A 14,907-nucleotide genomic window follows, 5' to 3' on the forward strand; every position below is an offset into this window, starting at 1 on the left:
CGGGAGGCGGAGCTTGCAGTGAGCTGAGATCCGGCCACTGCACTCCAGCCTGGGTGACAGAGCAAGACCCCGTCTCAAAAAAAAAAAAAAAAAAAACTGAATTTATGAAAGACTTAATTTTATGGAGGAGAGGCACTGACACATTTATCATAGAATTTTTAAAGAGTTAAAGAGTTACTTTGCCCACTTCATAGCAATATAATAAAGAAGAAAACAGATATAACATGGAAAAGCATTGTTCTAATTAGCTGATTTTCTGTATATATAAATCCATGTCGCATTCCTTTCTAATTGCATTTTGTATTTTTTGTCATATTTCTTTTAAATGAAAATGAGTAAATAAATAATTCTGTTCATTTGGAGTTTCACAAATTAAGGATTGAATTAGTTCCATTGATAGAAAAGAAATTTGCGAAGCAAGTGTGATGTTTAAAATTTATAATGGGGCTGGGCGTGGTGGCTCACGCCTGTAATCCCAGCACTTTTGGGGGCTGAGGCGGGTGGATCATGAGGTCAGGAGATCGAGGCCATCCTGACCAACATGGAGAAACCCTGTCTCTACTAAAATACAAAAAATTAGCGGGGGGTGGTGGTGTGCGCCTGTAGTCCAAGCTACTCAGGAGACTGAGGCAGGGGAATCGCTTGAACCCAGGAGGCAGAGGTTGCAGTGAGCCGAGATCATGCTACTGCACTCCACTCTGGCAACAGAGCGAGACTCCAGCTCAAAAAAAAAAAAAAGAGAAAGAAAGAAAAAAAGACAAAGAAATTCATAATGGGAAAGTTTACTGACTTAATCTAATCATTTGCAAGTGTTCTCTGTTTATATCTAAATCTAGCCACAGCCACAGAAGTGGAAATTCAGCAGTGCTAAGGTGGCTTATTGGTTTGCTAATTATGAACTACACTTATCTATTCATTATAAAGATTTTCTACTATGCTCATTAAACCTAGTTTTGGTGGATGCGTATAACCGAAAATAATGAAAGTAGTGGAATTGAATATAGACTATTCTTGATTCTGACTTTACACTTACACCAATCTGTATCACAGACATATGATGTGACAAGTAGTTGGACTGAGATTCAAGATTATCAAGAAGATTATTGGAATCTGGTTTTATACCAACTCTCATTAATGAGCCCTAAATATATATATATATACTGTGCTTTGAAATATTAGCTGACAGTAGCACATACTAATTATTTTTTAATGCAAATACTTGTATTGGGAGTGATTGTTTTAAAATGCTTCCTATAATGGTGTACGATTATACAAAGTTTGGGGACCTTTGGAGACCTGCCGAGACAATGAGCATATGCTATTCATTACTCTCTTCCTAAAGCTTATCTCCTTAAGCTTCCTTGCAGAATAGTTTGTGTAATTACAAAACCATTACAAAGGAGAATTAACAAAACATTTGGAAAGGTGGATCCAATTTTATAGATTCAGAAACATAATTTGTTAACAGGCTCGATATTCTCTTAGTATCTCCACCAGCACTGTCCAATGGAACAGTATGCAATGACAGAAATGTTCTGTGTCTGTGCTATCTGGTATAGTAGCCACTAGCTACATGTGTTGGGCACTTGGCATGTGACTAGTGTGGCTGAGAAAGTGAAGTTTTAGTTGCATTTAATTAATTAAAAATCAATGGCTGGGTGCGGTGGCTCACACTTGTAATCCCAGCACTTTGGGGGGCCGAGGTGGGCGGATTACGAGGTCAGGGGTTCAAGACCAGCCTGGCCAACACAGTGAAACCCCGTCTTTACTAAAAATAGAAAAATTAGCTGGGCATGGTGGCGGGCACCTGTAATCCCAGCTACTTGGGAGGCTGAGGCAAGAGAATCGCTTGAACCTGGGAGACGGAGGTTGCAGTGAGCCGAGATCACACCACTACACTCCAGCCTGGCCGACAGAGCTAGACTCTTATTACAATAAATAAATAAATAAATAAATAAATAAATAAAGTAAATAGCCACATGTAGCTAATGCCTACAGTATTTGGCACTTCAGTTCTTGAGAGAGATTACAGAGTCCCTTCTAAGATCCCCTAGCACTGAGCACTGTGCCTGAAACCTATTAGCCAGATGAAATGAGAAATCAGGAAATGCAGCATATACACAGGAAGACAAAAACCCCCAGGCACACACACATATCGTTGAAATGACACTGAACTCATTCACCCAATATGGAATGTAAAAGGAATTCATTTAGGAAAATATCATCGAAAGTTCTTTGCTGCTGGTTAATTCATACAGGGTGAAACTAAAAAGAAAAAAAACTTTCTGTGTGGTTAAACTGGGTGACCAAGCAGATAAGATCCTATGAAACCCATAAAAGCTTGTTAGATCCCTGCCAAGGCTTGAGATCTGTAAGACCATGGAGTGACTTTCTTTTGAGACGACAGCCCCTCTGGGTGAGGTAGGAGCCATTCCCACCTCCTGCTGTGTGTTCCAAGCCTCCTCCCTGAGTCAGTGGCAGGCACTTCAGGGCAGCGTCCTGTCCTGTCACTAGCGTGTAGCTAAGGAAACCTGGCTGAATGCATTGTTACTATGGCTCCGTGTGCCAGATCTCCAGGGCTGAGCATAACAGAAGAAGCTTAAGGACACTACATGCAACAGCCAGCGAGAGCGGGAGACATCGGCGTTTCCAGAGACCAGACCCACCATAGTAAGTGAGAAATGAATGCTGGATTTTCCCCATCAGGCAATTCACTGGTTTCCCTCATTTCCTTTCTACACTAACACCTGACACTTCAGAAAGTGGTCATATTTGTCATCACTGAGACGTCAACTAGAGATAGATTGCCCAGTTTCAAGATTTCAAATGAAATAAATTTAATTTAAAATAATAGCAAATGCTTTTTTTATATATAATACTGAGAACTCAGAAGATGATGAATTCATAACTGGTGTATTTATGTATTTATTTGACTGGTAAATGTTAGAAACCATGCGACATGCTAGAGATAAAAGAACGAATAAATGAACACAGATTTAACTACACATTTTATTTTTTAACTACTTCCAAAAATGATTTGTGCTAGATTGTAGAAATTTTATTTTTTCATTTTTCATTTTTATTATTTTTTAATACAGGATCTGGCTGTGTCACCCAGGCTGCAGAGCCGTGGCTTGTTCTCGGCTCACTGTAAACTCTGCCTCCCAGGCTCAAGCCATCCTCCCACCTCAGCCTTCAGAGCAGCTGGGACGGACTACAGGCACAGGCCCCATGCCCAGCCAATTTTTTTGTATTTTTGGTAGAGGTGGGTTTTGCCATGTTAGCCAGGCTGATCTTGAACTCCTGGGCTCAAAGCAATCCACCTGCCTTGGTGGGATTACAGGTATGAGTCACTGCACCCAGCCAGATTGTAGAAATTTTATCAGAAAAATATTTATTATTGTAGACAACACATCATTAAATAGTCAAATGATCTATTAGATATAAAGGCATCAAAAACCTATTCGATCATTTTAGAAAATGACATTTTAAGGATTTGAGAAGTCACCAGAAGAAAATTCAAATTATTATCATCTCAGAATACTAGGAAAGACATTTTAAAAGTGTGGCACTTTAATTTCGCTTTTTATTAGTTGGTGGGTCTTAAACAAGGTATATCAACAACCTCTCGAATTTACTAGATCCATGTCATAGAGAAGTTTTCATTTTATTTGAATTTCAAAGTTGAAAGACTAAAATGCAAATACTCTGAAAGCAAAATTGCTGGCAAAAAGCTCGTTTGCATTTACATTTTCTAAGCTCCAATAGATCCCTACCTACCTTTTAAAGATTTTCTAAGGCCACCAGGACATTATATTTTTAAACATTGGCAGCTTACTACCGTTGGAATTTTGTTTTGCCCACCTGTTCGATAGGAGGTGACCTATCTCTGAACTATGGTTGATGCTTTCTTTCTGCATACTTCCAGGCTACCATTTACTCCAGCAATCATCAAAGCCAGGGAGTACTGAAGAACCGGGGACTTTGGGTTAACACACATGAGTGGCAGACATCACCCCTCTCGACCCAGCTGCCCCTCTAAGGGGCTTTGAGAAAAGCATAAGATAAAATAAATGATCCTGGGGCTAGGTTGGATACTGGCAGTCCAATTCTACAGGAAAGCAGAAGACCATTGGAAAGAGAGATCAGATGCTGGAAACCAAGATGAATCTGGGAAGACAGAACAATCAAATGACAAATTGGGAGCAGGTGAGGGGCCAGAGTGATGGGAGAGGGCCAGGAGAGATGAGAGGGAGCTGAGAGGAAGGTAAAGACTAGGATGGTTTCGGAACCCATTTAGGGACACTGAGCTCTACTTTCCATATGCTGTCCTTGAACAACAGGCCTGTTCTTGGTGGGCAAGGGATAGGTCTTCCACCCCATACTATCCTGAACAATGTCATCTCTCATAGCTTGGGGTTTACTATTTATTTTTAAAAAATTAACCCAGGTATTGTGATTTTATTTTTGACTTCTACACTGTCAATAGCCAACAAACAGGACTTCAATCCTATCATCAGAATTATTAGATACAATGCAATAACCAACCCAGGATTTGCCCTCATCCATGAGGGCCCTACAAGGAGAATCCTTTCGTTGTCCTTCTGAGTGTCACATTCCTTCAACACCTGCAAGCTTCCCAAAGTGACTTCAAAACTGCCATGCAGCAGTAGGGACATGGCTCCTTATTTTCACAGTGATTAATATTTACTGAGAACCTGCTGTTTACAGGCACTTTATATACATTATCCTTCTTCATGTGCGTAACAACCCTGTGAGGGAGGTAGCCATATCCCAGTTGAAAAGGATAATCCGAAATGCAGACGGGTTCAGAAAGTCTGAAACACATACAGCTGCTACATGTCATGGCTGGGTTTGAAGCAGGCCCCAGCTCTCTTCCTTATGCTGTGATGTTTCTGTATTGTTCAGATCTAATGTTCTGTGGCCCATTTTGCCCTGGCATCACAGAATTAGCACATTATCAATTCCCTAATCACATGGCTGCTTCTTAGCCACACATAATTCTACTCTATGTTAGCAAGCTGGGCTCAGCAGTTACTTTGATCTTTTTTTAAAGGCTGCAGTGAACATCCAGTAATAATGTATGAGCAACCTAACCTTTCAAAGTGGAAATATGTCTAATGGTCACAACCACCTCTCCTTTCAACTCCCTTACCCTCACATCACCATTGCAATTATTCCTTAATCATTGAAACCTCTAGTCCATTGATGCTGTCACTCTTTCACAATTTTCACTACTCTCCAAACCTTGCTTCTCTTTTTGCCCAGCTTACAATTCATGACCCATTTCTAAAATCATTTAATTGAAAACATGCTCAATTTTCTGGCCCCACTCTCCCTGTACTTACCTGGCTAGACTCCAACTCTTCATGAGCCTAACTAGCCATTTTCTCTATGCCTAGAGATTAATCACATCTGTTGTCCCGGCTGTACTTTAAATTTGTAATCTCAGGCCTCAAATAGGCCCTTAGTACTGTGGAAGAGTCCTACTAGTTTTCCCTAATAAAGTTCCCCTTTGAGTCTTTGAAATGACTATTTCACATTTCCTCTCTCCCAAAATCTCTCAAACTCTCTCACTCCCTATTCATAGCTGATGACTTAGACTTATACTTCATTGAAAAAAAAATCCAAGATCAGACAAGAGTGCCTTCATCTAGTCAAATCTATGTACCTCAGTCTCTGTGCCATATTGTGTCTGCGCCCATATTGTCTTTGCCTTCCCTGTTTTTGAAATAGGAGAAATGTGTCTGCTTCTATCAGAAGTGAATCCTTCCAGTCCTCCTCTGATCCTACCCACCCTCACCTTTCCAAGGATTCTCGTTCTTACAGTTAAACTCCTTCTCTTCTGCAACATCTATGGCTTTCTCCACAAGATGTCATTTCCAGACAACATATATGCAAGTTCTGTGAACTCCCAAATTACAAAAACCAAAAAACCTTAAAATACTTCCTTGGTTTTCATCATTCTCTTTTTTGGTTACTCTATCAAGATTCTGTTTTTGTTTTTTTTTTTTTTTCCTTTGTTTTGGTGGTTGTTGTTAGTGTGTGTGTGGTTTTTTGTTGTTGTCGTTTTTTGTTTGTATGTTTGTTTGTTTTTAAGACAGGTTTTATTATGCTGCCCAGGCTGGAATGCAGTGGCAACCCGCTGCAGCCTTAACCTTCTAGGCTTAAGCAATCTTCCCACCTCAGCCTCCTGACTAGTTGAGACTACAGGCACGTGTCACCATGCTTGGCTAATTTTTTTTTTTTTTTTTTGTAGAGAAAGGGATATGACTATGTTGCCCATTCTGCTCTTGAACTCCTGAGCTCAAGTGATCCTCCTGCCTTGGCCTCCCAAAGTGCTGGGATTACAGGCATGAGCCATTACACCTGGCTTCAAGCTTCTACTTAACCATTCAAGGGCCACCACAATCTTATTATTGCTAGATTCTAGGTGCACTCCTCCTGTTTTCATTGTTCTCACCTTCTTCATAGCCACCTCTGATCCAACTGTCCAATTCCTTCTTGGAAAACTTTTCTCTTTTGGTTTTTATGATGAACACTTTCCCATATCTAGCTCTGGCCAATCATTTCTTATTTCTTTTACTTTATCTAATCTCAAAATATTGAGATAATGCCAGAGCATGTCTCAATACTGGGCTGACTTCTAAATCTATGTGCAGTCTCTCCAGGAGATCTTGTCCAGTTCCTGACCATTAATGTCAGCTATGTTCCATTTGTCATTCATCCGACACCCTGAATGTCGGACTCATAATCAACTGATTACTGGTACCTCCACTTGATAACAAACATTGATTTCTCTGGCACTTCCCATCAGAAGCCTGTCCAACAGCCACTCCTCCCTTCTTCTTTGCCATCAGAACCTTGATTTTATGCAGTTCCCAGGGGACCATGGTCTTCAGGGTGACTGGTTATCCAAGTGACACTCGATTAGTCATGGCCCCATCATGGTAGCTCAATTCCTATTGTCAGCAATGGGCTTAAAAATTGGAATGCACATGTGACACAATTCTGACCAATGAGTTGAAAAGAAAATCTGCTATAGAACTTCCTGGGATATTTTCCTTGCTATTAAAAAGGAATATGTAAGTCTCTTCCTTGTTTATCCTATATCTTATTGTCTATAAAGCCCTCTATCATCGGGCCCTTGCTAATCTTTTTCATCTCATGCCATTCCTTCTTTCTTACTCAGCACACTGGCCTCCTCTCTATTTTTCAAACCCACCAGCTGTCAGGGTCTTTGGCCTTGCTGGATGCTTCCACTGAATGCCTTTCCTCAAGTTCTTTGCATGCCTTGCTCCTTCTTGTCGTGTAGGATTCAACTCAACTGTCATCTGTTTAGAAAGGCTTCCCCAGCTTATCCCATTATAATCATAAATGATAGGTTATATTTATATTTCTGTCATGACTTGCTGTATGACTTATCATAATCTAAAATTACCATGTTATATGTTTATTTTCTGTCTCACCCAAGGATCATGAGATCCTTGAGAAGCTTATCCTTAAAGGACTATTAATGCTTCTTCAAGACTATGATCTTGTGCTATATTTTCAGAGCCTAGAACATTGCTTGGAATGTTGCATTCACTGAATTGTTGAATGCATACTGAGCTCTAATATTGAAAATATATCATAGACATGGCATGACTAAATAGAAGATTTAAAAATACAGTCCTGAGAAATCTGACTTGTGGGACGTATATAAAATTTCAATTGGCTGTATTGAGCTCAGATTGGGGGTGTGGCATCAGAGCGAAGTTAATCCATTGAGCATCAGCTAAGGTAGCTCTGACTCAAAATAATTTTCTTAATAAACAGGCTCTCAATGCTTTTCTGAAATGAGGAGAAAGAAGATTAGAAGAGAGGTTGGTTGTTTAAATATTTTTTGAAAGGAGAAGAAAGTTATATTTGGCCAATAGAGCTAATGTTAATTTTTGGCACCTTCAGTACTAAAGCAGAGATGGCCAAAGAAAGATGGGGTGTTTTAGTCCTTTTGGATTACTTTGATAGAACATCACTGACCAGAAGGATTAAACAACAAACATTTATTTCTTACAGTTCTGGAAGTTGGGAAATTCAAGATCGGAGTGTAACATGGTTGGGTTCTTAGTAAGGGCCCTCCTTCTGTTTCATAGACGGCTGTCTGTCTTCTCATGGGATCCTCACATGGCAGAGAGAGAGCCCCAGTCTTCTCATCCCCTTATAAAGACATATCTCATCACATTATGGGGACTCAACCCTCATGACCTCATCTAAACCTATACCTCCCAAAGGTTCCACCTTCAGATACCCTCACAGTGGTGATTAGAGCTTCAACAAATGAATTTTTGGGGGAAGGATCACAAGCATTCAGTTCATAACATGATGGTATTGTGAACAATAAGCTTCCTTCTCTAAAGGCCCCAAATAAAACTATAGTTCCTTACCTGGACTCTTTAACATATATTATTTTTAAAATGGCATCCAAATCATAAAATTTGTTCCACTAACTTCGGGGAAAGGTTTTTTAAAGATTTGGATGGAGTATGGTTGGATTAATGAGGAGACTGTACAGGAAGAAAAACTCTTGGGTTGTTAAATAGAGTTTTAGAATTTCTGATTGCAAATTTGCAAATTTGTTTTAGTATAAATAATTTCAAGCTACTTTTTAAAAAGTGAAAAGTCCTACTATGGTTTTAAGTAATAGCACAAATAATAATGATATATTTATTATTCAAGAGTAAAAAAAAAAATTGGGATGGGAAAGCAAAGAAGCCTAAATGGATAAGACCAGATTTTCAGCAGTTGTTTAGTTTAATTTCCAAATTGTGTGTCTCTTATATTATACTTTGTGGAACCACAGAGTTTCATAATTTTTTTATTATTTATTACAAAGTTTGATGTGACATATGAAATATACATTTTAAATGTTTACCCTTGTGGATAAATAATAGTACAAGCAGTTATTATATTACTTTTATAAAAAGTAAATCTATTTGAAGTTAAGTTTAATAATCATAATTTCCATTTATTGACTATTATGCTGCTTTCTAAATATGCATTATTAATAATCTTACCAAGTAGGAAAGATGTTATATTATTCCCCTTTAACTGAACAAAGGCTTAAATACTCATCTCAGGTCACATGGGTAGTACGTGCCAGAGACAATATTTGAACCCATTATTTTTTTCCTGACAATAAGCCCCAGAATCTTTCCATAGCATATAGCTTACTGTATCAGCCAATAATTTTGTCATTGCTGTTCATTTTTTTTCAGTCAAACTGCTGGTTTGGCTTATAAAGGAAAGGAAATCAAGACATCAGTGTTACCTAGTCTTGGTAAAATTCAAATTTTGATGCATTAGTACAGCCTATGAACATTAATAAAAATGGAACACTACTACCTTCTTGCACTTATCAGATCTACTCTATCACCATCCATCCATCCATCCAAAACATACTGGTTGAGTACATTCTATATGCCAAACACAGTATTAGTTGCAGAAATTATTTTTCATCAGAGTATTGCTAGTACCAAGCACTTTTTGATGTCCTGTAAATGTTTGTAGTATGAGTAAATGAACAGAAATGAAAACTAAATATATTTCAAATTAAAGACACCTTTCTTCAATAAGCTGATATTTTATTACAATTGTAATGTTGTGGATAACTAATAAAATTTTAAATAACATTATTTAATGTAATTAATGATTCTTAATATATATACAGAGTTGTGTGGTCACCACAATATAATTTTAGAGATATATATATATATATACACACACACATATATATGTTTTTTTTTTTTTTTGAGACAGTCTCACTCTGTTAGGCTGGAGGGCAGTGGTGAAATCTCAGCTTACTGCAACCTTCACCTCCCGGGCTCAAGTGCTCCTCCAACCTCAGCCTCTTGAGTAGGCTAGGTCTATAGGCATGCCATGCCTGGCTAATTTTTGTATTTCTTGTAGAGACAGGGTTTTGCCACATTGCCCAGGCTGGTCTCAAATTCCTGTACTCAAGCAATCTGCCCACCTTGGCCTCCCAAAGTGCTGGGATTATACGTGTGAGCCACTGCGCCCAACTTTAATTACCTATTCTATTTTCTATCACCTCTAAAAGAAACTTCACACTCCTTAGCAGCCACTTCCTACTCCTCTCCCCCAAGTCACCTAGCTTGAGACAATCACTAATCTCTTTTCTGTCTCTGTAGATTTGCCTAATTTGGACATTTCATTTAAATGCAATCTTATAATTTGTGGTCTTTTGTGACTGTCTTCTTTCACTTAGCATGTTTTCAAGGTTCATCCATGTGGTAGTATGTATCAGTAGTTCATTTCTTTATTGCTGAATAATATCCCATGGGATGGATATGCCGCATTTTGTTTATTCATTCATCAATTTATGGACATTGGGTTGTTTCCATTTTTTGGCTATTGTGATCAATGCTACTATGCATGTTCACATAGAAGCTTTTGTGCAGATATATATTTTTATATTTATTGTGTATATATCTAGGAATGGAATTGCTGAGTCATAAAGTAACTGTGTGTTTAACACTTTCAGAAAATGGCAAACTGTTTCCCAAAGCAGCCACACCATTTTACGTTCCCACAAACAATTTGTTCACATACTAAACAAGACTTGGTATTTTCTGTCTTTTAAAATTACACCCATGCTAGCGTTTGTGAAGTAGTATCTTATCGTGATTTTGATTTCCATTCCCCTAATGATTAATGATCTTTTCGTGTGCTTGTTGGCTATTTGTATATCTTTTTTGAAAAAATGTCTATTCAACTTCTTTACCCATCTTTAAATTGCATTGTTTGTCTTTTTATTGCTGAGTTGGAAGAGTTCTTTATGTATTCTGGACACAGGATCATTATCAGACTCGGAAATATTTTCTTTAATTCTGTGAGTTGTCTTTTCAGTTTCTTGATGGTGTTCTTTGTAGCAAAGAAGTTTTTAATTTTGATGAAGTCATATTTATCTTTTTTTCTTTTGTCACTTGTACATTTAGTATCATATCTAAAAAGGCTTTGCCCAACTCAAAACCACAATTTATTTCTACATTTTCTTCTAAAAGTTTCATAGTCCTAACTCTTACATAAAGGTCTATGATCCATTTTGAGGTAATTTTTGTGTGTAATTTGAGGAAGGGTTCAACTTCATTATTTTGCATGCAGATATATAATTATCCGGGTACAATATATTGAAAACACCATTCTTTTCCCCTTGAATTGCCTTAGCACCCTTGTCAAAAATCAATTGATTATGAATGTAGGAATTATTTTTGGACTCTCAGTTATGTTCCATTTATCTTTATGTATAACCCACTGCCAGAGGACTACACTTCATTACTCTTTTTAATAAGTTTTGAAATCCAGAATGGGAATTGTCCAACTTTGTTCTTTTTTTTTTTCCCCAGATTTTTTTGGTTATTTTAACTCTCTTGTTTTTCTACATGAATTTTAAGATAAACTGTTCAATTTCTGCAAAGAAAAGGGCAGTTGGAATTTTGCATTGACTTTGTAGATCAATATAGGGAGTATTGTCATCTTAACAATGTTACATGTTCTTATCTATCAACATGCAATGTGTTCCATTTATTTAGGTCTTCATTAATTTTCTTAATATTTTATAGTTTCAGAGCACAAGTTTTGCATTTCTTTTTTTAAATTTAGTCCTAAGTATTTTATTCTTTTTGGTGCCACTGTAAATGGGATTATTTTCTTAATTTTGATTTTGGATTGCTCATTGAAATGGATAGAAATGCAATTACTTTTTGTATATTAATCTTTTATTCTATCATTTTGTTGAACCCATTTATTCTAATAGGTTTTTAGTAAATTGTTTAATATTTTCTACATATAGGATCATGTCATTTGCAAATAGATAAAGTTTTACTTCTTTCTTTTCAATATAGGTGCCATTTATTTTATTTTCTTGCCTAATTTTCCCTGACTGAACTTCTGGCCTGATATTGAATAGATGCAATGAGAGTGGATGTCCTTGTCTTGTTCTTGATCTTAGAGGGAAAACATTCTGTCTTTCACCTTTAACTATGTTAGCCATAAGTTTTTTTGTAGATGTTCTTTATCAGATCGAGGAAGTTCCTATCTATTCATAGTTTGTTAATTTTTTTTTCCAGAAAAGGGTATTTGGTTTTATCAAAATTTTTTTCTATTGAGGTGATCCTGTGTTTTTTTTTCTTTGTTTTATTAATGTGGTATATTAAATGAAATGATTTTTGAGTGTTAAACCAACCCTGCATTCCTGGGATAAATCCCACTTAGTCATGGTGTGTGTGTTGCTATGTTCAATTTGCTAGCATTTTGTTGAGTATTTTTGCATATATGTGACTATGGAATATTATTCTGTGGTTTTCTTGTGATGTCTTTGGTTTTGTTATTGGTGTAATATGGTTTCTTAATGTGGTTTTGATTTCCATTCCCCTAATGATTAATGATTTTTTCATGTGCTTGTTGGCTATTTATGTATCTTTTTTGAAAAAAATAATGTATATTCAGATCCTTTACCCATCTTTAAGTTGCATTATTTGTCTTTTTATTGTCGAGTTGGAAGAGTTCTTTATATATTGATTACAAAGAGTTCTTTATATATTGAATATAATATGACTTCTTAATGAAGTCATATTACAGATGAGTTGAGAACTTTTCTTTTTGGGAGGGTGGGAAGAGTTTGTGAAGAATTGGTATTAATTCCTTTAAAAATATTTGCTAGAATTCACAAATGAATCCTTCTGAGTCTGGCTTTTCTTTGTAGAGATGTTTTTGATCACCAGTTTGGTCACTTTACTGTTATAGGTCTACTTACCTTTTCTGTTTGAGTCAATTTGTATAGTTTGTATTTTTTTTAGGAATTTGCCCATTTCATCTACATTATCTAATTGTATTCTTATTAAGTATACATTGGTGTGCTTAATGGTGTCCTACAGTTCTCTGAGGGTATACTTTCTTCATTTTTTTCTTTTTGTTCTTCAGGTTGCATAATCTCTATCAATCTACCTTCAGGTTTACTGATTCTTCTGCCAGATTAAATCTACCATTAAAGTTCTCTAGTGGATTTTTCATGTTAGTTACCACATTTTTAATGCCAGAATTTTGGTTATTTTAAAATATCAACCTTTAAAAATAATGTTATTTCTTAATGGGTATTCTCTATTTGATAAGACACTGTCATCATTCTTTAATTTCACAAACTTGGTTTACTTTATTTCTTGGAACATATTTATAATGACTATTTTATTTTTAAAAACATTTCAAAGTATATGTTTTTAACATAAGCATTTGATACTTACAGTACTAAACACCATTTTTAGGTTTAAAAGAGAGGTTTGTAAACATTAAAAATATTTAAGCATTTAAAAGAGCAATGCAGACTTACTTCACTTTATTGCATTTTGCTTTATTGTACCTTGCAGGTATTACATATTTTTACAAGTTCATTCAAGGTTTGTGGCAACCTTGTGCTGAGTAAGTCTATTGGTGCTATTTTCCCAACAGCATATGCTCACTTTGTGTCTCTGTGTTACATTGTAGTGATTTTTGCAATACTTCAAACTTTGTCATCATCATTATATCTGTTATGATGATCAATGATCTTTGATGTTACTACTATAATTGTTTTGGGGTGCCATGAGCCACACCAGTATAAGATGGTGAACCTACTTGAGAAATGTTGTGTGTTATCTGACTGCTCCACCAACTGGCTGTTTCCCCAGTTCTTTCCCTCTCCTAGGGCCTCCCTATTCCCTGAGCCACAACAATATTGAAACTATGCCATTTAATAACCCTACAATGACCTCTAAGGGTTCAACTGAAAGGAAGAGTTTAACATCTCTCACTTTAAGTCAAAAACTAGAAATGATTAAGCTTAGTGAGGAAGACACATTGAAAGCCAACACAGGTCAAAAGCTAGGGCTCTTGCACCAATTACTTAGCCAAGTTGTGAATGCAAAAGAAAAGTTCTTGAAGGAAATTAAAAGTGCCAACTCCAGTGGATACATGAATGATAAGGAAGAAAAACAGTCTTATTGCTGATATGGAGAAAGTTTGAGTGGTCCGGATAGAAGATCAAACCAGTCATAGCATTCCTTTAAGCCAAAGCCTAAAATCCAGAGCAAGACCCTAGGTCTTTTCAATTCCATGAAGGCTGAGATGGAGGAAGCTGCAGAAGAAAAGTCGGGAGCTAGCAGAAGTTTGTTCATGAGATTTAAGGAAAAAAGGCATTTGTGGAACATAAAAGTTCAAGGTGAAGCATCAAGTGCTGATGGAGAAGCTGCAGCAAGTTATCCAGAAGATCCAGCCTAAGATCGTCAATGAAGGTAGCTATGCTAAACAACAGATTTTCAGTGTAGATGAAATAGCTTTACATTGGAAAAATATGTCATCTAGGATTTTCATAACTAGATAAGAGAGATTAATGCCTTGCTTTAAAGCTTCCAAGAACAGGCTGACTCTCTTGTTAGGATCTAATGCAGCTGGTGACTTTAAATTAAAGTCAATGCTCATTGCCATTCCAAATATCCTAGGGCCCTTAAGAATTATGCTAAATCTCCTCTATCTGTGCTGTATAAATGGAACAACAAAGGCTGAATGACAGCATATCTGTATACAGCATGGTTTACTGAATGTTTTAAGTGCACTATTGAGACCTACTGCTCAGAAAAAAAGATTCCTTTCAAAATATTACTGGTCATTGATGAGGCATCCAGCCATTCAAGAGCTTTGATGGAGACATACAAGGAGATTAGTATAGACCACTGGACCAAAACAGAGCCCTCAGAAACAATACCACACATCTAAAATCATCTGATCTTTGACAAACCTGACAAAAACAAGAACTGGGGAAAGGATTCCCTATTTAATAAATGGTGCTGGGAAAAC

At 36.8% G+C, this 14,907-nt stretch overlaps 1 protein-coding gene across 1 annotated transcript in view; it reads left to right on the top strand.

Annotated features, from left to right (window-relative positions):
* Positions 1 to 2,607: 2,607 nt before the first annotated feature.
* Positions 2,608 to 14,907, top strand: part of LMNTD1 (lamin tail domain containing 1) — a 150,800-nt gene continuing 138,500 nt past the window's right edge. Inside the window, exon 1 of the mRNA XM_011978585.1 lies at positions 2,608 to 2,670. Coding sequence (XP_011833975.1) covers positions 2,613 to 2,670 — 58 coding nt within the window. The 5' untranslated portion in view covers positions 2,608 to 2,612. The remainder of the gene's footprint in view (positions 2,671 to 14,907) is intronic.

The sequence above is a fragment of the Mandrillus leucophaeus genome, unplaced genomic scaffold, assembly GCF_000951045.1.
Source record: "Mandrillus leucophaeus isolate KB7577 unplaced genomic scaffold, Mleu.le_1.0 Scaffold1033, whole genome shotgun sequence".
In the NCBI taxonomy this organism is placed as follows: Eukaryota; Metazoa; Chordata; class Mammalia; order Primates; family Cercopithecidae; genus Mandrillus; species Mandrillus leucophaeus.